The following is a 22,597-nucleotide window of genomic DNA, read 5'->3' as shown; positions in this document are numbered from 1 at the left end:
GGGTCCCCATTTTCACCGGAACAGGCCATTTAACCATCCAAATGATTTCTAAACGGGTTTATTAAGCTGAAAAAGTTGCCAAGTTCCCCTTTAAGAATAACATGTTTCTGTCGATCATACAGAGGTATCAGTATTAAATTTACGCCTAAAACAATTTATTAATTTATTAATTGATTAGTTAATTGACAAAGATTGATCTCTAGCACTTTTAAATCTTGATTAGTTGCATAATTCCTTTATTAAGCAAAAAATGATTTCTGAGATGTGAAGACTTTGGGTTTAAGATTGCTAGATAGTTTTGGATTGGATTGTCAGACAAAGCAGGCATTATGAAGATGTCCTCTTGGGTTTTTTGAATTTAACTGGTAATTTTTCACTATTTTCTGACATTCTAGACTAGATGATTAATGATGATTTCAGAATGGTATTCTGAAAAATATTAATAATAAATTAATACAAAATAGTAGTTTTTTCCCACTTTTCGCAGCAAGAACAAGTTGTGAAAACAGCACTGACATATCATCATCTTTTTGAAGATTACCTGCTAGCAAACACTTGCTTATACCCTTTTGCACTAAAATTAGCATGTAGGTTTTTTAAATGAGGGTAAACCTGCCAAAATAGGCAATTGACTCCTTTCCTATTGCCTGTATACAGGTTTGCCTGTCACGTTCAAGATCACAAACACACAGGAAAACAGCGTTTGTAAACAGTAAAAGGCACTATTTGTTCCCCTGGGCTGCTAGCAATGCCTCTTTCACTTAGCATTTTCAATATTTTATTGTATATCTCACTGTTCATCACACCAGACCTCCACAGCACTGTGTCAGCTCTGGAGAAAGTGCCAGCGACATGTCCCCTTATTTCTTCTTCCCCTCAAATCAGAAGCTCTCGTCTACTCGAAAATGTCCACCCAGGTGTCATGTTTCCATCACTGCCGATAGGAGCTAGAGCCGATAAATACTGCCGCAGACTCATTTTACCTGAATGAATGGCGATTGTACGCTCTCCCTCTGAAGACAAAAGCCAGATGTTAGTGGGTGTTTGTGGTAAGAGGGGCTTTGTTTACACATCCAGCAGTTGTGAACATTATCATTCATTTGGAGTCGTGTTTCTGGGCAACTGATGAATGTTTTAGTTCTGTTTTTCTTCTGTGTCTCTACCAACTCCTATGGGAAATATGGCTTTTTAGCTGCTAAATGCTCCAGTGTTCACCAGCTAGCTGTTAACTTCATCCGTCTGCTGTTTGGTGCTGAGCAGGTTGTGTACAGTTGGTTGTTAGAGATTTTTCGCTGAAAACAGCTGTCTGCTGTGGCTGAAAACGACGCTGTGTGAACCAAAACACTAAACAATGAGCTGAAACTCACTGTAAAGATGAGCGAAAAGTCATTGCATGAAAAGCGCAGGTGTTACTGATAACATTAACAATGGCTTTGTACAATTCAAGTGTCCATGGCTTGGCAGTGTGACAGTGAGCCAGAATGCACAATACTAAACCCTGAAACTAAAGCAGCTAAATGGAATTCAGCCATCATTCATTTTATTATTCACACCTGTGCTTTTCATGCTGTGACATGTCAAAATGACCCCCACCCTCATAGTCTCTGCATTTTTGAGGCCCAAGACACAAATTCAGATCTTGGCTCCCATGGTTTCCCTGGAAAAGTTCCTGCTGTGGAAAAACCTTTTTTTGCGATAAAGAAGTCACCGAGTCAGTTGGGTTTACTTGTAATTGGTCACTGTGAACCGAAATGTACTGAAAACCAAATTGCAACCAGGAACTCTTTTGCACCCTGGTGTGATCGATATGACTACACCTTCTCGGTCAGGTCTGGGTTGGGACACCCTGCTAGCAATAACTGACATCTAGGCGTCCTCTGAAAATACTCTGCTGACTTGTAGTGCCACAGGCACTTACAACCAGCATCAGTACCTAGCCACCACAGTTGAATTTTAACTGAAGTGTAGGTCTGAGGGAGTGGTGTCGGCTGGGGGAGAGGGCCAAGGGAGGGAGGTGGGTCTGTGTGTGTGTGTGTGTGTGTGTCCTTTGCTGTAAGTCTGAAGGTTTGTGATAATTAATATGTGTAGTGGGCTTGATGAATGAGGACAGGTGGAGGATTTCATCATGCCTAGACAGACTGACTCCCTCCCCGGGCAGGAGGGATCCATGACCTGCCCAACACCTCGAAAAAAACACAGTCGTCTATGTGTGGCAGGATCTACCCTTGAAACTCTGTGTGTACTGTATGTGTGTGTGTGTGTGTGTGTGAATACTCAGCGGTGCGGCTCAGGTGTTCCCAGGCAGCAAACCAAAGTACACCTGGTCAAAATGTGTTCATGTAAATGCAATTCACTGTCATTTTTTCTGCCTATTTATTCATACTTTCACATACCCTGTGCATAAAGTGTGTTATATACTGTGGGTGTGAGTGTGTGTATCGTTACGTGTCTTTCTCAGAGGGTAATTACTCTATGTCATCTGTAGGAGTGTGATTAATGAGGTTCTGGTCAAAAGGCTGTGAGCATAGATGTCCTGGCTTTGGTCCTGAAGCACAGTTACTGATATGAGAGCACCATTCATATCCTCTCTACCTGACACCCCTCCGGCTGCACACCAGACTCTAATGTGCTGTTAAAGAAACATAATCTTATCCAAAATACAGCATTTTGCACATTTAATATCAGCTATGAATGCTAAGAATCTGTACAAATTTAGAATGATAAAATCTACTGTAGACTTAAAAAAAATGTGTTGCTTATTTTTCTTCCCATAATTATTTTGCACATTATAGTTATAATATATGTATTTATCAAAGAGACCAGGGGCCATTTTTATCCAACTTATAGGAATTGCACTTGATTAAATGGATGAAACAGGAAATTGGCCTGAATGAAAACCAAACCAAACTGAAGCTCGAGGTGTAGGTGGGTTTCTGTACTTAAGGATCAACTCTTAACCGATGTAAGACACCTCTGGAGTGCTCTTAAATTTAAAAGGAATTTTACGTCATAAAAAAATAAATAAAAATAAATTGCTTTTATTCTTAAATTTGTGAGTAGGAGTAAAAGTGAAGTGAAGATTATTAAGTCCAAAAGTCACTTTTAGCAGTTTGATAAATACAGGCCTAGACCAAAAATATCAAACAACCTAAAACTGTTATTAAATGCTAAAATGAAAATTAATTTTCACAACAAAAACGATTGCCTTCAGAAGAAGGTTAAAGATGCTGTAATCACATAAACAATCTACACAAAGTGGCATGAAGTTCTACAGAATATTCCTTCCATTTTTTAAAATACAACTAAATGAATGTCAGGCTGCAGATTGCTCTTCCAATTTTCCTCGACAAGTGTTTCCAGAATGTGCCCCAGCGCTACCTCCTCTCTGTGTCTGTCCACTAGGGTAACAGCAGAATTTAATACGAAGCTCACTGTCAAATTACGATATCTTGGATGTAGATTGCTCACAGCTCTTTTGACCCCCCCACCCTCCTCCACCCTCTGAGCAGTGGATGAGTGGACAATAACAGGGCAATTGCACTGGGCTTTGGGGAGCAGCAGCGGTTTCGAATGCTCCCCTGGCTGGCCGGCTGGCTTGTGCTCACACAGGCAGTGTTTGCAGTGAGGAAGGGAGCCGCCTGGAAGGAGGCCCCTCTTAGCGAGCAGAGGAAAGGGAGGGGGGAGGTTTAATTTAGCGGATGGTGGCACAGGGACCCTCAGGGCGTCACATACTGTAAGGAGCACATACCTGAGTGTACGTTGTGACAGACAAGTGAGCCGAGGAGGGTGCGGTCTCTGTCCTCCAAACATCCTGGCAGGCTGACTGGGAGAGCTGGGAGATTTGCCATTTCTAAATGGAGCGGTATCTGGAGTGGGGGGGTGGTTGTTCACTCACCATTCACATTTACAAACGTTTCTTCTCGACCTTGGTGGCACGTCTGTTCTTCTGAATTTTAATTAACAGAGGTAGATGAGTAGACCCTGGTGGAGGAGGGATACGCTGTGATGTTTTTTTCTTTTTCAAGGTCAGAATCCAGTTGATCCAGTTCATTCAGTGCTCAGTGTGGGGCTACTAGCTTTCAACGTTAAAGGTAATCGATTTGTATTTGGTGCAGTAGTTGAAGTATCTTTTTTTTTTTATTGCTGATGATATCAAGACGGGCTTAATGGCATAGAAATAGCAAATTGTGGGGAAAGGACATGAAATCTGAAAGGAAATACACTTCACACACAGATATTTACACACGGCCTCCAAACCACACACTTGCACACTAATTTAGACACCCACAGTTATCTTTCTCAGGCTGTAGTAGCACTATTCACCAGAATAAATGAGAATTACAAACTCACAGAGAAGGTAGCATCCTAACCACCAGGTCTTTTCCCTGTGATTATAAAGGAACAAATATGATCCCATACCAATTAAAAGCATGTAGCAATTTCATGCTACTTCATTATCATTTCTGTTTCCGTTATAAACCTTTAGCTGACAGCTTTAATCCAGTGCTGCTTAGAATAAGCAATGTAAAATGAATTCCTGTTCGTTGCCCAGATTTTTAAGCAACTGATAGCGAGGAGTGCAAGGCTCAAACTGCTAAAATAAGACATGGACCCATTTCTGCTCAGCGTCCTCACAAGATTCATATAAAATATAACTGTGGAGGACTGAGTGTAGGTAAGGAAGTGCAAGCCAGAGGGAAAGTTTATTTTTTCCTTTGTCTTACATGGGTACAAACAATATGTAGCATTTCATTAGGCACACTAAGTGGATTACAAGTTGAAGCATCGTCAATGTTTATTATTGTTGCGGAAGTGGAGTATTCCAGGAACATTACACTGGTAATTGCTACACTGGGTGTTCTATTTTCAGGAACAGAAATTGATTTAAAGTTTTTTTTTCCCCCTTCTTCTTAGCTTCCTCTGGTTTTGTGGATGGTGTGTTTTATTTATTATAGGCTGCGTGCGGTTTGTTAGTGGTTGATTTTGCTCTCAGTATTGGATTGTGCTATCTTCTGCTTTTAACCCTTATTTAGCTACATAAATTGATCAAGAACTTACTGCAGTAGGGAATATAAAGGTGAGACATAAAGAGAAAATGCATGTGGGAGGTGCAGCTGCAGTCTTGAGCTCATTTACACCTTGTAACAAAGTTCAGTGTGTACCTGAATAAGAAAAAGTATGTTTAAGATATAAATGCCCACAGAAAACATTGTGAATGTGTTCAGGCATGTTGCAGCAGTCCTTCATTCTTTAGTTGCTGTCATTTATTTTTTCTTTTTTTAATTAATTTTAGCTGAATGTCAAAATTCCTTTTAGGTTATTGAAGCGTTATTCAAATCACCTGTGCACAGTGTGTGGGGACTGACTCCTAAACAATGATTGAGAGCAGCTTGGTGCATTCCCCTCTTGAACAATCAGGGTGTGACGACACCAGTTCTTCAGGGCATATGAGAGGTGGGAAATACATACTCAGGGGGATTCCTATCCTTTCTCAGTTTAGTGCAGAACACACTTTAGCAGATACTGTCAGCTAGAAACTCTGGTTTTCAGGCCCTATTGAGATTTATTTGCTGTCTTTTGTTTCTAATTGAAAGTGTTTTTGAGTTTTTTGGAACTGAAACCTGATTAATTATAGAACTCCTTCCACTCCCATCTGGGCAGATTTTAGTGCCATTCGTGCAAGAGTTTTTTGTAACTAACGATTACCTGCTGGTTGCAGCTTTTTTTTGTTTAGTTTATTGGCTTATTTTCATTAAAACCTCATTAATACCAATTTTTTACTTTTTGAAGAGGCATATTGTCATTGAGAAAGTACTTTTGAGATACGTCTATTCAAGTGGATTTTTTATTTATTTTACTGTGCAGTTGAGAAGTGGTTTTATTGGACAAAATTAAAAAACTGGACCTGATGATGGTGCTAGATGAGAAGTTATCAACTAAAATTCATCCTGAGGGGGACATGAATGTCTGCCCAATATTGTATGGCAAACCTCTAGCTTTCACAGGATTAAAATGAAAGATTTTAGAGGACTAGAGGAAAAGTCATGGGATCACCAAAGTTATTAGAGATTAATAGAAAGGTATTTTGCCCACAAAATGTCTTAGATCTACATGCAACACTGTCTGTGACAGTTTCTCTAGTTGAATAGCTTTGTGAGTCCCTAACTAGCATAAAATAATTCTTAGACATAAGATTTTGTAAGGTGATGGCCAAGACATTCTCCCAATTTCAGCTGCCTTACCTTTATTTTCTACCATCAACCATTTAAATTCCTTGAATTGGGACGGACCAATTGGCTGGAAAAATCTTCACTGTGGGCAAAATAGTTTTCACTGTGGGTGCAAATATTAGCACCGCAGATAGAAATGTCATCACCATGGGTATCAATGTCATCACTACAGGTAGAAACATCAGGTAATAACATACTGACTATGTCCCATACTCCTGGTCATATATCATAAAATGGCCGATTATCATCCCTGGAGCTAACAGAAACCTCACAAAAACATTGGACACTGATGTGACAGTACTGTCCAGGAAAAATTGAGCAGTTATAAAAATAGACCAGTATACTACATGAAGACATCTTGGAGCAGAGTTGGATGAGGAGTTGCTTCTAAAGCTGGATCAGACCACAGGATTTAAAAAATCTCAACATATCTCATATTTACAGGCCGTCCGCTCCAGATTTCTCTCAAAACCTTCTTCCAAGAGAAGCTCCCAACTTACTGTGAGATAAGGACAGGAAATTAGAAATTACAAGATTCATTTGGATTTGTAAATAGGATTTGGAAAATTGGACCATCTTGAATGTTGCAAACATGTGCATTCTCACAAACAAGCATGGAGCTAGGCCAGCAGTAAAGTCTCTGCAAAAAGTGAAGTGAGAATGTGGATGACAGAATGGCTGTGCAGGTGTGGAAACCAGGAGCTTTGGGTTTTACAAAAACATTCTTAGTGGTATTAAGCTTTTCTAAGAGTTAGTCTTCACTTGTTGTGCTGTGACATTTCTTTCCATGGCTTTTTACTATCCATGAGGCTAGAATTTGCTTGAAACAAAGTGGTTTTCAACCATGTATGGGTGTTTATATCTGTTTCAAATTGCCACACCAAGTTGGAGTGAAAAGCTGTCATTGGGGCAAGACACTATGAAACATAAAAATGGGAATAACTGCACACCTTTTGGACAGTTTATCCTTAAAGGCAATGATGTTTTTTCTGTCACTTGTACAAAAGAAAAATGATGGAAGTAGTTTCACCAAATTTGCAACATGCCAGCTGTGATTTGCTCTGTGAGCTCATTTCCTTATTAATTTGAACAGATTATACTAATCAAAACAAATGTCATACTTGCGACCCATGCATGGCTCTCAAATTTATCTGCATTTCACTTTCGAAATGTGACTCTGCTACCATTTGCAATCTGCATGTAAGCAATGCTCGTAAATCACTGCTTTGAAACGGGCCACTAGCTAATCGCTGGCGTTGGGGTGCTTGTCAAATTGTCACTTTTGGAAAATTTTAATTGTCAGATGCAGACCCCCCTAATTCCGACGTCAGAAAAGTGTTGGGGACTGGATTAAGTTTTCACATACACTGATTTTTCCTCTAGCACCACCATGAGGTTGAGAATTGTTGTTCTGGGTGTAATATCTTAACACACTATTGCATGGGTTGCCATGATATTTGGTATTCATGCCCCTGCCTCAATGATTAATTATGGTGATGACCTTATATTCCATCTAGTGTCATCATTTAGATGTATCCAATAATTTGGTTTATGATTAAATACCTTCAAAACTGACATTCCCATAAGCCTCAGCTGTGCTTGTGTTAAGTAGCATACTAATTAGCTAATGATGGCATGCTAACTTGCTAAAACTAAGATGGGGAACATTTCAACATTTATATTAGCTCAACAGAATGTTAGCATTGTCACTGTGAGCATGTTAGCATAACGCTACCATTTAGCCTACCTTAAAGCATCACTGTACAGCCTCTCAGATGCATATAGTCAGTGACAAAAAAACTAAAGAAACCCAACCCCTCTTTTACCATTTGCAATTGTGCTGCTTCATTAATAGATTCATGCAACAATGTGTAATTTCCACACACTACTGAAGAAAGGATTACTGTGACTGGGTTTAAAGCCTGATCTAAGAGATAAAAACTTGGTCATGTGTGCCACAAAGGTGAGTCCGAGTGTCACAGCACTCTAGAGTTGTTCTCTGGTTGTCTGCCCTTGGAAGATGAACATGATAGATGTTGGGTGGCTCAGGTCATAAGAAGTAAGATAATATCACAATATAGTTGGTGGGTATAGTTGTGAGATATAACAACCAATTTGACCTGGCCACCACAATCCCCTGATATCAATCCCATTGCGCACATTGGGATAAACTTGAATGAAGCATCTGTAGGAAGTAGCATCCACCCATCAACTCTGTTATGTGCATGATTGGTTTAAACAATGGGACGCTCCAGGTCCCTTTCTGAGTCACTGCCATAATGCGTGGCAGTATATGTCAAAGGTGGTCAATAGTGGTAACGAACACAGGTTTTTTTTATCTGGTCACTGAGTGCTAATCACACATCCTTATCTGGACATTGCACACATCTGACAGAATGGACTGGCTTCTTTACTTGACTTGTTCCCTGTAATTCCCTGTAATTTTTCCACTTGGAAAAAGGTGAAAATCCTGGTTAACAACCTAAGTCTTCCATGGCAAAGAAAAAATATGTTTAGGCTGTACAGTGCTTTGTATCTTTTGTGTCTATGTCACTGCCTCACCTTTTCACCTGCCTTGCACAGTGCTCATACATAAAAGGATCTAATCAATACAGACAGAATGCAGATAACAGCAAATACCATCAGATTAGCAGTTATCTGGATCGTACATCTAGATTCAGATTATATTACGAGGTATAAATGAGGTCTTTCTATACTTGCCAAGAAAACAATTCCATTGGAACAATGCAGGTGCTATATGTCTGCAGTATCTGGTCAAATCTGGGAGGCTCTATTACTTTTGCTTTTGTTCATGCCCATACAAATCTTACACACATCGGAAACCTCCTGGTTTGATCAATTATTGCTGCACTTTGCCTTGCTTCTTATCGTTGGCTGATGGCTATTTGCTTCCAGTCTGTGTGCTAGTGCTATAGTTGGGATCTCCTCTACATGGCTGGAATGTCTGATGATTCTGTCCATGTTAATGTCGTAGCCACGCAACAGGTCTTGTGTCTTTTTGCATCTATTCTGATTAAAAACCCTGTTCTCCTCTGAGGGAGCTGCCACTCAGCATTACAAAGACAGAAGTTTGCAGGTTCACCATAAAAGCCTGCACATATTTCCTTTTTTTCCCTCTCCTTTTTTTCTGCCAGTCAAAAAGGGTTCAAGGAATTTTTCACTTCAGGGATTTGCTTTGATCACATTGGTTTGGGAGTTTTCTGTGCTATGTCCCTGAGTTGGTCTTGAAAGGCTCCGACTGTTAGACAGAAGCCGAGTGGAATGATTGCAGACAGGTAAATCAGCATGTATGTATGATGGATTATACAGTGACAGCATTCATTGAGTGTAATGTGAAGGTGTTTGCTGCAGTGACGTCTAATTCCACTCCTGAGAAAATATGCCATCCTAAACTCAATATAGGATGCTGGCAATTTATCCTTTCTCAGATATTTCATAGGAGACAACTGTAGCTTTTGTTTTCCAAAGGATGGCCTAAATGTCACAATTTAGTTTAGCAAATCTCAAGCAATACTTGTAGTTGTAGAGCTGGAAATTTAGTCAGTTGTCCACATGTCTTTCCATGTGATAGTATAATTGTTGAAAAAACAAGATGTTCATGAGCACAAATGTGTGAGAACCCTTTTTGTCCTCCCTCCCCTTGAACAAGAAACCTGCTCGCTCCAACCACCCAAGTAATGACGCCCCCATGACAGGTGAACAATGCAAATATGGACATTCATTTCAGGATACAGTTGCCATGTGATTGGGTCATTCCACATAGAGGTCAGAGAAACAATTAAGAGACTTTAATGGGAATGATTGGGGAGTGTGAAGTGGGAGGTCTGCTGCAATAATGGTGCACAGTGATGGAGTACGCCTAGTGTTAGAGCCAGTTAATAAATGGTCCACTGGCATTTGGTTTACAGGTTGATTTACTGGCGTAATGATAGTCTTTATGCATTTTTCTGCTTTCTGTTTCACATTTTGTTACATTTTTAGTACATTTAGCATTTACTTGAACCTGTGATTAAGAAGGTCCCCACATATTTATTTTCCATTAAGCTCTTAAGTAATGCTGTTCCTGAGTCGCGACCATCATACACAATACGCACAACATGTGGAGAGTAGAGTAGTTTTAAAGTGAAACTGAGTTTCATGTGACGCGTCATACCAAATGATAGCAAAGAGATGAAACAAAAAAACAGAGCTGACTTCCATTTTCTGTAGGAGTGCTTCTCACTGCTGTTTGGCACATAGTTTGTTTTTCAGTCTTATGTTTCAATTCATCACTTTCTGCAGGCAGAGAAGAATCCGTTCATGCCTAACACCACAGTTTTTCTGGGGCAATCTACATCACTGGGAAGGGGACACTTTGTTTTTGTTTTTTTGCTGCAATTTGTGATTTATGTAGACAGGACAAGTATGTGTTTCCATAAAAATGTTGCCTGGTGCAGCTTTAGGAGGCTGGCATGTGATGCTTGGGGTGGGAATGAGCTCAGGGAAGACAAACAGTCATGACAATAAAAGAGGGGATAGAGAATGAGAGAGTGACACGTGAAGAGAAGGAAAGCGACAGGAAGGTTTTGTCGCTATTCCCGCAGCCTGGCGAGGCTGTATCAGCAGGATGGTCATCTAATCAGCCTTCACAGTGGGACAACTACATCACTTAGCATCAATGATAAATCATATTGACAGCTATTGCCTGACAGAAGGGGGGTAATGATAGAGGAGGGAATGTGGAACTGTTGGAAAATAGACTGAAATTAAGGGGAATTAAGGGGGAAAAGAAGAGTGATGGACACATTGAGGGGAAGGGAAAAAAATCTACAAGTACATACACACATTCATGATAATTGCATGAATATTATCTGTTCACTTACTCTACTTGAATTCTACCACCCCCTCTTTCCCCCTGTCACCCATTTCACCATCGTCACCTCACCCACTGTACCTCTGCCTCCACTTCTCCAGCCTCCTATCCACTCACACAGTGCCTGTTACCAGTGCTTAATGGGTGAGAAAAGGGATAGGAAGTATTTATAGATTCTATTGAGAATGTGTTTCGCATGCCGAAAAAAATGGAATTTAATAGCAAGCTATTATCTCCTTGAATCCTGCAACCCTCAATCTATTTGCCTGAAATTACAGTGTAAAGAGAAGAAATGAGTTCACTCTGTGAACTTGCGAGATGGAAGAAGAGGACAAAGAAGGGAACATAATGAGGCAGACAGGGAATGTTGGAGGTGGAGTCTGAGGATTGGACTGAACTGGGGTTTTGGTTCACTCAGGAGACAGATCCTGCTCCATTATTGATGAAAGTGAATGGCAGAAGGTTTCAGGAAGGCCCGGTGTTGGGCCATGTCCCCTTGTCATGTAACATTAATTGATACAGCGCTTGACGTGGCGCAGGCACTCGTCCTTCCATAGCTCCTGTTACAGTTTGCACCATAATTTATTTACAGGGACAGTCGACTGAACAATTATTGGGGTGGTTCGGGCTTATCTTGTAGTCTCTTGTGCCCTCTGAAAGGCATACCTGGTTCTAAGGAAGAAGATTAAGGCCACGTCCTGTAGAATACCAGGAAAACGAGAGGTCATGTTGCAAGAGGTGTTCAGTACATGTACAAATAAGTCTTTGACACAGACTTTTTATACTGAACTGACTATATTGCATCATTGTCACTGAATGAATTGGTAGCTTTCTAACAGCGGAGCTCCCCTCACTGGTGTCAGCTTGTCAGCTTAGATGTTATTACTTGGTTAAAAGCTTACTGAAAGACAGCAAAAAGCCAAAGAAACAATCATGATGTGATAACTCTATACTCTAAACGGTGCTTGTGCAGTGGGTCTAACTCTGCATGTAGAAAGTAATCCCTTTATACCCAGCCAGCAACAACCAAAACAGTACTGGAGAAACAAGACATTCAATGAGCCTATTCCTCACAAACAAGGTGAAGCCGTACAAGCATGAGATTTGTGCTTTATCCAAAGCTTTTGGTTGCTTTGGCAAATGCACATCTGGTTAACCTTTGTATATCTTAAGAACAGCATGCAGACATCCTCCTTTAGCTTTCCTATGGGAAACATCTTGGACTGTCTCCCATGCAGTGGATGAGACAGTCCCAGATGGGGCTAGTTTTGTACTGAACTAAACATGTTAGGTTAAACCAGAAACTGACTGAACATACTACTAAACTGAAGACACTCAGAGTCAGTGCCAAATCCCTGTGTGTTATGAATGGTGATGTGTTTACTTACAGATGAATGTAGTAAAGTGCATTTGAATGGTGATGCAATAACTCATGTGCATTCACTGAGCTTTGAAAAAGTGACCAAACTACATATTCCTGGACCAAAGAAAAAGATTTAAATCAACAAAATGATACATTCCCACCTCTAGTAATCATGTTCTGTGTAGGTGTGTCAATAGAATGAATGCCTGCACTCATATAATTATTGACATTCAACTATGATTGATGACCAAGAGGACTTGAAGGACTGGACCAGGATTTAGTAGAGCAGGCTGACAGTGTTTAAAATAATAAACAAAAATGTGTAGCAACCCTGTTGTCAGTTAATATCTTATGTTTGACTCAGCTTGTACCCAGTTCATGAAAGGTTGTACATGAGCTATTCTGACTGCTGTTTGTTGATCAGAGCCCTCCTGCTCAGAGGCGATGCATTTTGTCCGTTTACAGAACCAACAACTGACGAAACGTTTGGACGAAATATGAGGGGGCAAAGATAAGAAGCTGTATTTCATCCAGGGCTCTATTTTGGGCAGGCGCACAGGATGTGGCAACAGATTTTTTGTCACCTTATGGCCACAGTGACACTTTGTTGGAAACAGGGTGCGATTAGGAGGAATACATTAATCAACCAGTGTAGGCTCTGACATGAGTCATGACAAATCAGATCACTTCTTTTCTTTCCTTTTAAAAGCAGTCTTCTCTGAGCAACTGACAATTTAGTGATGGAGAAAACCGTTCACAGCAAAAACACACCACAAAAGGTTCTCTGCCACAAAAGCCTCTCCCAATGGGACTCTTAAGTAAATATATGGTACCTTAAATTAAATTGGCGTGGGAGGAGATAGTGCTACATGTTCCTGGATCCTAAGAGAACCATTTTCAATGTAGGAAACTGTTCAATGATATGGAATAAGAATGATGGCGTTTGCCAGACTTTTAACTCTGTGCATCATGACGCATGTTTGCAATTCTGTGTTGGATGATAACCATTAAAATCAGAGCCAGCAAGGATAAAGCAGTTGGAATGAAAAATGTCCTTTATTTTGAAGTTTTGGACCTCTTGCTATGTACACAGCTTGGTTGTCCTGAAAATAAGAGAAAATGACTGCTTCTCTGCCATGAAACTCTGACCGAGTCTCTCTGTAAGCACATGTTCCAGGGCCCTGATACCAAAATTACCTAGTTGATTATTACTGACAGACACTATATTGCACCTTTGGCTCCCCAATGGGACATTCACCATCACAGTGAGTTAGCAAAATACAAAATGACTGCCATCAAGAAAATAAACCTTGGTGCATCTGGCAAAAATGCCAGCACAGAGCCCACCAGTGCACTGTCACAAAAATAGAACCCTGAGTGCCCTTATAGACGAACTGAACGCATTCGCTGACAGCGGAAATACAGATATTTGGGTTGATTAGCCTGCAATTGCAATTGGTTTTGACAACTTTAGTCATGTCCAACCTTCAGAAACTGGGTGTGCAAGTTCTATGTGGCCTGTGTTACTTGCTAGCTTCTAATTATAAATTAAAACAACCCATGATTTCTTGCATTGAAAATAAAGGAATACATTATTGGATAGAAATCACAATACACATTTAAAATGGTAAAATGCCATTTTGGCCAGGAAATGTTTTTGGTCATTTAGTGTTTTACATTATAAATATTATAATTATTATAATATTATTATTATTATTAAATATATTTTCAAGGGTATTTCAATGACAGTTTTCAACATGTAACTGGTCACATTATAAGAAAAAGCTGTTAACATTCAAACCCTGTCATACATTAGTGTTAAGCAAGTTTCAAAGTGAGTTGCCACCACTGAAATGGCAGTATGAGAGCAACAAATAAGTAATGGCAGCTTACTGTATTATCAAATGTATCTCCAAAACTAGGAAAAAGTCTTAGCATAGTGCATGCAATCCCATGATTTTGCTGCTTCTCCAGTGGTGTAACCGGTCAGATGACTCAGAAGATCCTTGCTCATATTAGAATGAAAATGTGTCGTTTAAATGACCAAACAAAGCTCATATTTTGCCAATGTGCCATTTTAATTGAGCAGAATGAAAGGAGTGCTGAGGCAGCAGCAGCATCCGATCACACTGTCTGGAGCAGGAAGCAAATTGGTCATGCAAAACCTGCCCCTCTTCAACAAACCAATTAATTATTTATGGGCTTCAGTGGAGCAGAGAAAGTTAATTTATTGTTATCATTAGAAGAGTGTTCTGTTTGGGTCCATAGGAGGAAGAGTCAAGCTACAATTACAGGCTCCACAGATTAGAGAGAACTTCATATGACTGGGGCTGACAGCAGTTCTCTTACTTCACATGATGCCTCCAAACTTCAGTAATGAGCTTTGGGAAGATGATGGGCTAATAACTTAAAATAAAAGGATGAGACCAACAAATAAATATCTTGCAAGGACAATTGTCCAAGTTGACACATTATGTCAGGAGGAATTAAAATACTTATTAAATAAAAAAATGAATTTTTTTTGGAATGCCATTAAATGAATACATTGTTATTATATCTGTCTATATTGTGGAGAAAAACTAATTATTATTGATTTATTGTGGTTTGTCATGCTCTTTAAAGTCTTGACAAATGTTGATTGAGTTTGTTGGTTTACACTGTTCTTGTTGAAAATGTCATCTAACTTAATTACTTACGGTAGATAACATCAGGTTTATTGCCTAGTAAGTTTTCACATACAAAGAATTTACCTTGGTAAGCTGGTGGATAACAATTAAGCATAGAAAAATATAAATAAAGATAAAAATTGAGAAAATAAAAGGAGCCAATATATACAAATAGAAAAAGAGAATATGTACAATATGACTGGATAGTTACCTAAACAAGTGAAGAGCTGTACAGAAATGTGCAAAAGTTATTTGTAATAGTATATGCATAATGCATGTACAAAGATAAAATACATAAATATGTAAAATACATTATATGGTTCATTGATCCGATTGGTTCGACCGTAGTGCTGATAGACAGATTGCTAATCCAATCATTTCCAAGGATGTCTTCCCATGTAGTTCTGTGTAACAAACCATCTGATGCAGTCAGATTATCTGTATTGTGGAGTTTGGTGAAAAACTCTAGGTAAGTAGTGCATCTGTATTTACATTACACATTCATTCAGTAGTGTTTTCAATGCATATGTCACACTGACTTATGCTAAAAACATTTACAAATTATGAAACTAATGAAGCTCTAAGTGGCCACTTAGCCTCTTCCTCTTAATCAACTCAACTTGTGTGACATGACTTTTAACCATGTACATAGTGCAGTGCTGTCTATGTGAAGCAGTGTGAGACAGATTTGAAGACTGATATTAAAGTAATAGAACAGCAACAATGTATATAAATATATTTTTATCACAAACAAAAAAATAGTTGGTGGAATTTGTGCCAACAAATAAAGACTTTTTTTACATTCACATTAAGCTACGGCATCATTACATCCTGAAGGAATACTGTACTAAATACTTTGAGTTCCTTTCAATGATACACAAATTGAATTTTAATCCAGAAGTGTCACAGTTCCACTTTGGCAACATTATAAGGACACTGGAAAAACATGGAGCTTTTATTACACTTCTCTCTGACTCTTTGCTGTATCTGTTCATTACCTTTGGGCAGCCTAATCAACTAAATAACTTTGATTTGCAAATGTTTACTCCTCCACAGGAGCAAAAAGCCATAACACCAGGGACGTCGAGTGAGGATCCCATTGTTTCTGATTAGGAATTCATTATTTGCTACCCGTCTGCCTCTCTGCCTAGTGCACGGGCTGATTAGCAAGCTAGGGAAGGATAGGTAATGACGATAACAGTAAACTCAATAGCGGTTTTATAGGCAGCGGTACTTTATGATGCTTGCACTAATTGCTGGTGTGATTAGTGAGGTGTCTGTGCCCTCTCTGGTTGCTCCGGCTGTCCTGTGAACTGAGCTCTTGCAGGCTGGAGCACAGGGAAGCGTGGGTGTGCGGCGGATCGTTGCAGGAGGAAGACACAGGGGCATAATCGACTTCCTACTTTTTCTGCCCCTGTCAGCCCTTTCCTGTGTGGTGCAATAAAGACAAATTAACTTAAAAGGCAATCAAAGGATTTTTTTCTTGATCTCCTGGCAATAAACTAATCTATTTCTAACTGTCAGTGAGAAGAAGAAAGTCCAAATAAAAAAAGGAGATGGAGAACACTGGCTGATCTGATAACCTGAGATGTATGTGCAAGAAAAAATTCACTTAATTTCTTTCTGCCTTTGAGTGTGCTGTCTCTGATGGAAGTGTACCTTGGACTACCTTGGATATAAAGGTGGATGTCCTCAAACATTAAATACTTCACCCCGAATATATTCATCTCAATGTTATACCTGTGAAAATACATGCTCAAAGTGATGCTTTTGAAAGCTTTATGTGCATCTGCCATTCAGTCTGACCTCCATACTCAAGTTCATACTTGGTCCTCGCTCCTGTGGCCAAGCAGACAGTCAGTACTGAAAGTGAGATGACAGCTCTCTTACCGGCACTTTTGTTCAGATACATTTTCCTACCAGTGAGTTTGTGTAAGTGAATTTGCATGGATTTCAGGCTGTGTTTTACATACTTCTCCACATGAACTTTAGTGTGGCTCTCTTAGCAGACTTTGTCTTTCTTTTGTCTCACTTTGTAACTAAAGATATTTCTCTCTGTCTAATACTTCAGTTTGAATTGTTTGTATAAGATAATTCATCACATCGTTTCTGTCTTTTTCTTTCTTGTTTAATCTTTTAATTGTACATGCACACTAAGGTTGCCATGCTAAGGTAACATGCAGGCATGATATGTGGATACCGCAAACTGCCACAAATCTGTGTAAATATAAAAACTTTAGTTTAACAACCATCTGCGCTTGTTAATAGCCTCTGGGTATGTTAATCATGTCATACACTATAAAACATTTTACTCCCACATTCATTGATTTTTGGCCACTGGGGGCAGTGCAAGCTCCAGTTGTAGCTGTGGCTACAGGGGCAACAACTGTGTGATAACTGATGAGCCTGCTAGTTGTGAGAGAACCGTATTGAGTTGCAGTAGGAGGAATTATTTGGACATCCAGATTTTGCGAATATAAGTCTTTCTGCATAAACAATGCTAGCTAGGTATAAAACTTTAATGGCCGTAGCATTCATACAAAAGATTAACAACTGTAGAACTTTATTATGCCTTACATCAACGCTGTCTGATCACGGCTAGGTTTTCTCGGATCTACTCGGGTATTACACATAATGTTAAACAGAGCAGGCATCCGCAGTAATAGAACGGGACCTGTCCCATACCCAATTGACTATATAAAGCGTGGATCGGAATTCCTAAGGGTCCTGGGTCGGATCTCAGGCCCCAAGGTTCAGGTAGACCCCTAAAGACCTCTATCCCCCCCTAACCTATGAGCTTAAAATTCTGTCATTTGCACAGGTAACATTCAGCAATCAGGTTACTTTAGGGTTAAGGATGAATTCAGCCACTTTGGCACACACATTTTGTTCCCAAAAATGTTTTGACTCAACGGCTGATGAGACTGGCCTTTCTGCATAGCAACAGTTGCTGAGGCTTATGGGTACTGTAGTATTTAGAGCCATTCACCATCCCAAACTCTCTGAAAACTCTCCTCAGAAACAAAGTGGACACCTGTTCATTAAAGTGGATGTGAACCTCCGTCATGGTTATCACAGTTTTCATTCTAATCAGAGAAAACAATTTTGTCCTCACACGTATAGAGCAAGTTTCCTTTGTAGCAGAGAGAAGACTTTGAGGAGGGTGTTGACCTATATACACGGGAAAAAAGCTAATATCCTCACTATGTGTCTTCAGAAAATTAATTTGATGAGATTAGTTGACACTCAGCAGGACATTAATTCACCTCATTTCAATTGACAAGACTTCATGTTAGCTCAAAATTATTTAAACTTGACAATGTGAGATAAAAGACATTCATAATAAAACACAAGTTTATTTCACTAATTTCCAGCATTATATTTTATGATGTGCTCATTCAGACATCAGTCCAGTATTTTTTTGTTGTTGCGTTTCAATGGTTTTGCTCATTTGGCTTGATATTGAGCTTCCTCCATGTTTCTGTCCTTCATATGCTTGCTGGCAGCGTAGTGTTGAGCAGCTATCCAGGTTTTCCTCTGTCTCTTTGTCTCTCTGTCTCCCTCTATCTCTTTGATGTGTCAGTTGAGTTGGGCCAGAGCCGGGCAGGCAGCCATGTCCATCAGCTCCATCCATCAAGCAGTGGGCTGGGTGGCAGAGAGAGGATGACGGGCAGCAGAGAAGGGGCAGATGTTTTGCAGGAAATGATATGTGTTCACGTCCACGAGGGATGTCATTACGCGGCGGACAGAGAAACATGTAGCTGATTAGAGGCTTATTAAGTCAAGGACACTGGCTTTCAGTAACATGCGGCTTCCATTCTGGCTTGTGGTGCTAATGGCTTGCCGGTCACAGAGAACCTGAGTGTCTCACACAGATAACCTCTCCTTTTAATTAACCACTGCTCTGTTTCTTAACTCTAAGCTCTTTTGATATACCAAAAATCTTTGGAATAAATGCTGCTTTTGCCATTTCAAGTATAGTTTCCCTGTGTATGCCTAAAGGGGAGAACTCAGAGGTACATAAGGTTTGTGGATTTATCTCTCAGAGAGCCCACACTGTGTTGTGCAAAGTAAATAAAGCAGCATCTCCCTGAGGGCATGTAAGGATTGTAGGAATTGAGGAAAGTGGACAGTGCAGCGGAGAGAGGGCTTTAGCCCTGATCCAGGACAATGGCTAAATTGGTAATGTTGAGAATCTCATCTGTGCCCTGTGTTTTTTTCTTTAGTTGGATCTCCTGAGTTGTCCTCTGTTTCCTCTGAACAATAAGCCCTGCCATGTGTTGTTAGAAATGTGGATTTGCTCTAAATCACATCAACCTTGTCCAGCAGGCTCCTTTCTGTTTTCTTTCATTCCTCCTCCGTCCCTACTAACACTTTTTATCACCTGTATGTTTAACACAATATGGCTTTACGGATCATAAATTGCAGTGATTTGTGTGCATTTCATGTGTTTTGAGTGGTTACAGCAATAAATGGGCTGAGGGTTATGAGCACAGTGAAAAATACAGGCATTGGTGGACCACTTAATGGGCCTCGGGATAGTTTCACTCAGATATAATACTGCTTCACTAACAAAACGCTCTTCTTTGTGAAAGAGCAATAATATTTCTCTGGACACCACTGATTAGATGTTTTTGTTTGCAAAAGAAAACGCGAGCAATAAACACAACTAACCTTGGATATTTATTGCATATCATCATATCATATTCACAGATTTTCTCCTCATATCAGACAGAATGGTCAACTCATTACACTCCATTTCCGTCTTTAGTTTGACATTGGCTTCATTCTAACTGATTTCCGTGGGGGAGGGAGAGTTGACTTTCCCTAACCAATCGCAAGAGACCGACATATAAGCCTGAATCTAATGTAATTCTAAGTCAATACGTGATGGGTAGTTATGCCAACATACTGGAACAAACTACACTGTCGGGAGATATTGAGAAGACATGCTGTCTATGTACGCTTCAATAGCAGCGTCTATTGTCTACAGCGCTCGCCATTGTTATTACTCCCCCTTGACAACAGCATTAACCCCCTGCGGTGCTTATCGGATCGATACTTTTTGAACTGAGAAACCGCTGTTTCATGTCATGATGCCAGACCAGAACCTGTCAACCTGCTGGGAAGGGATAGAATTCGAAGGTCTGGACCCAGGCAGTCTGTCAGTGTTTTAGAAATGGATTTAAAGCATATGATGGGTTATTACACCTGGGGTCTTATTTTCGTTTTTTATTTAATCAGATGGAAATGCAAGTTTACCCTCTGAACCTGATTTATGCAATTTGCATAAAAACTGGCACCTCTTCTTTTCAGAGTCATAATCCAGTCAAATCAAACACACAGACATCACATGCAAACACCTGGAATCTGCGACTTGGTCCTTCCAGGTATCTCTGATGTCCATCACACTGAACGTCCATAAACCCGCTCTCGCCTAATAATCATCATGTTTAGATGTTTTCTTAATAATCAAAAGTAATATGCAGGTAATTGGAGAATGTGTTTACATGCACTGTAGTAACCTAGTTAATGTAAATCTGTGTATATGTGCAGCAGGTCAGTAATCAGATTTATCATCTACTGCCAATCATTTCAGTGGCTCGCTTATTGTGACTGTATGAGTGATAGAAGAGACTGCTTCCTGACTTTTTTCCGGTGTATGTGTCTGTTGGGGGGAGACCTACAGAAGAACAGAGTGGAGCTCTTCCGTGTTAGTTTCAGCTTCACTCAGAGTTTAATTGAGTTATTTTAAATTCTCTGTGTAATGATATCTCCTTTCATCCACTCACTCCAATGTTATCCCCTATCCAGATTACAGAAACCTGCCTATCATTTACATGACATTTAAGAAAGCATACTGGAACCTGGTAAGTATGCATGCATGTAGTAAAAACAGGAAACAGGAGCTTCTAGCTAATGCAGCAAGACTTACCAAAATGTAAAAAGAAATGGGGTTAAGTTTACTGTCTGCATGGCAATATTTAACTAACATTGATCAATCTCTCAAAATATATGAATTAAAGGAGATACAAACAGTAGTGGTGACAAAATATATCAATGCATTTTTTGACAGTACTAAGAATGTTCCATTAGTGTAGCGTGTTCCCATATCCCAGAATGTTATAATACCTGATAGAACTGATGGCCAAAACAACTTATTTATAACTTTAATCCAAATTAGGCTTGAAAGAGAATTAAAGAGGTGTGATACGAACAGAGCTTCATGCAGTGTGCACCCAAATCTCCCCGCCACATGGCTAACCTGTCATTTGCATTATAAATAACAAGCCAGTATGCTAGGAGACGTGCCTTGTAGTGTTTTTCCCTCTCCTGGCTGCCTTCTAGTTGCTCTCAGTTATCTCTGCCTTTGGCTGGCAGTGTGAGCCGACGCGCTCTCGGTTTTTCAGCCATCTCTTTGCAACGTGTCAGGTCCAGTTTAGCACTTGAAGGCAGGATGTGTCAGAATCACAGCCCTTTCTCTCTCCAGGCTGTCTCGCTCCCAAGGTGAGTCAGGCCTCGTCACCATTCCTATAGAGACATAGCCCATCGAATGGCGTTGGTAGACAGCCAGCAGTTAATAGCCCTGTCGTGATTTGTCAGGGAAAATATTCATCTGCTGAAGAGTGCAATCACTAAGAGCAAGGTTAGCGTGTTTATGGGTTGTAAGGGAGGTGGCTGGTCAAATGTAAATCTGCACAGTCACGGCATGTTTGAGGCTTGGCACAAACTGGGTGAATAAAATCCTAAATTGATATTGACAGCTTGCAGTGGAGATAGGAGTCCAAATACAAGCGCAGCCGAGGCTAGGAGTCCAAAACCTGAACATTTTCAAGAATAGTGAAGCTTAAAATTGAGAATTTATGGATTTTGACTGGTGTCACTAAGACAAATTCCTGCACAAGCCACTGACTCTCTGTTTGTTTGTCCTCTCTCTCTAGAAAGAGTTCCTGGCAGCCACGACTGAAAAGGACATCTTTGCCCATCTGGGTCTCGAGTACATCGAGCCTTGGCAAAGAAATGCGTAGGCCTCCGCTCCTCCCCTGGCTGGATGATATCCTGTGCGTACATCAGTGTTTATCCCATCTGCTTGCCATTCTGCGGCTCTCCTGTGATTCACTTTCAAACAGCTTTTGATTTCCATACAGTTTTGTGTTGTTGACGCCGGTATTGTTGTTGTCTGCATTACACGCTGGTGTATGATTCAGAATTCTGCTTATTGTCTCTTAGTGAGTAAACACTCTGCTATACCATTCATGGCTTGCCTGTCTCTAAGTGTTGTAATCATAGGCAGGACACAAAGACAAATCAGTCGGAGTATGAATCGCCTGGGGTGCCTGCGAGGTGCAGGAGAGAGGGAGTCTGAAAAAGACACAGAGGGAAGCAAAAGAGGGGAAGGGGGTGACCACAGAGAGAGGGTGAGGGAGAAGGGAGCTTTTGTCGAGCAAAATGTTGTAATCACCCT

The 22,597-nt window shown here is 40.2% G+C and overlaps 1 protein-coding gene across 1 annotated transcript in view; it reads left to right on the top strand.

The window, feature by feature from the left end:
- Positions 1 to 22,160, top strand: part of dntt (deoxynucleotidyltransferase, terminal) — a 71,294-nt gene extending 49,134 nt beyond the window's left edge. The window contains exon 11 of the mRNA XM_035663971.1: positions 22,074 to 22,160. Within this exon, the coding sequence (XP_035519864.1) occupies positions 22,074 to 22,160 (87 nt within the window). The remainder of the gene's footprint in view (positions 1 to 22,073) is intronic.
- The last annotated feature ends 437 nt before the right edge of the window (positions 22,161 to 22,597 follow it).

The sequence above is a fragment of the Morone saxatilis genome, unplaced genomic scaffold (genome assembly GCF_004916995.1).
Source record: "Morone saxatilis isolate NCDOM2014 unplaced genomic scaffold, NCSU_SB_2.0 Contig19, whole genome shotgun sequence".
In the NCBI taxonomy this organism is placed as follows: domain Eukaryota; kingdom Metazoa; phylum Chordata; class Actinopteri; family Moronidae; genus Morone; species Morone saxatilis.
Note: the sequence above shows the minus strand (reverse complement) of the source record. Positions and strands in the feature narration are given on the sequence as shown.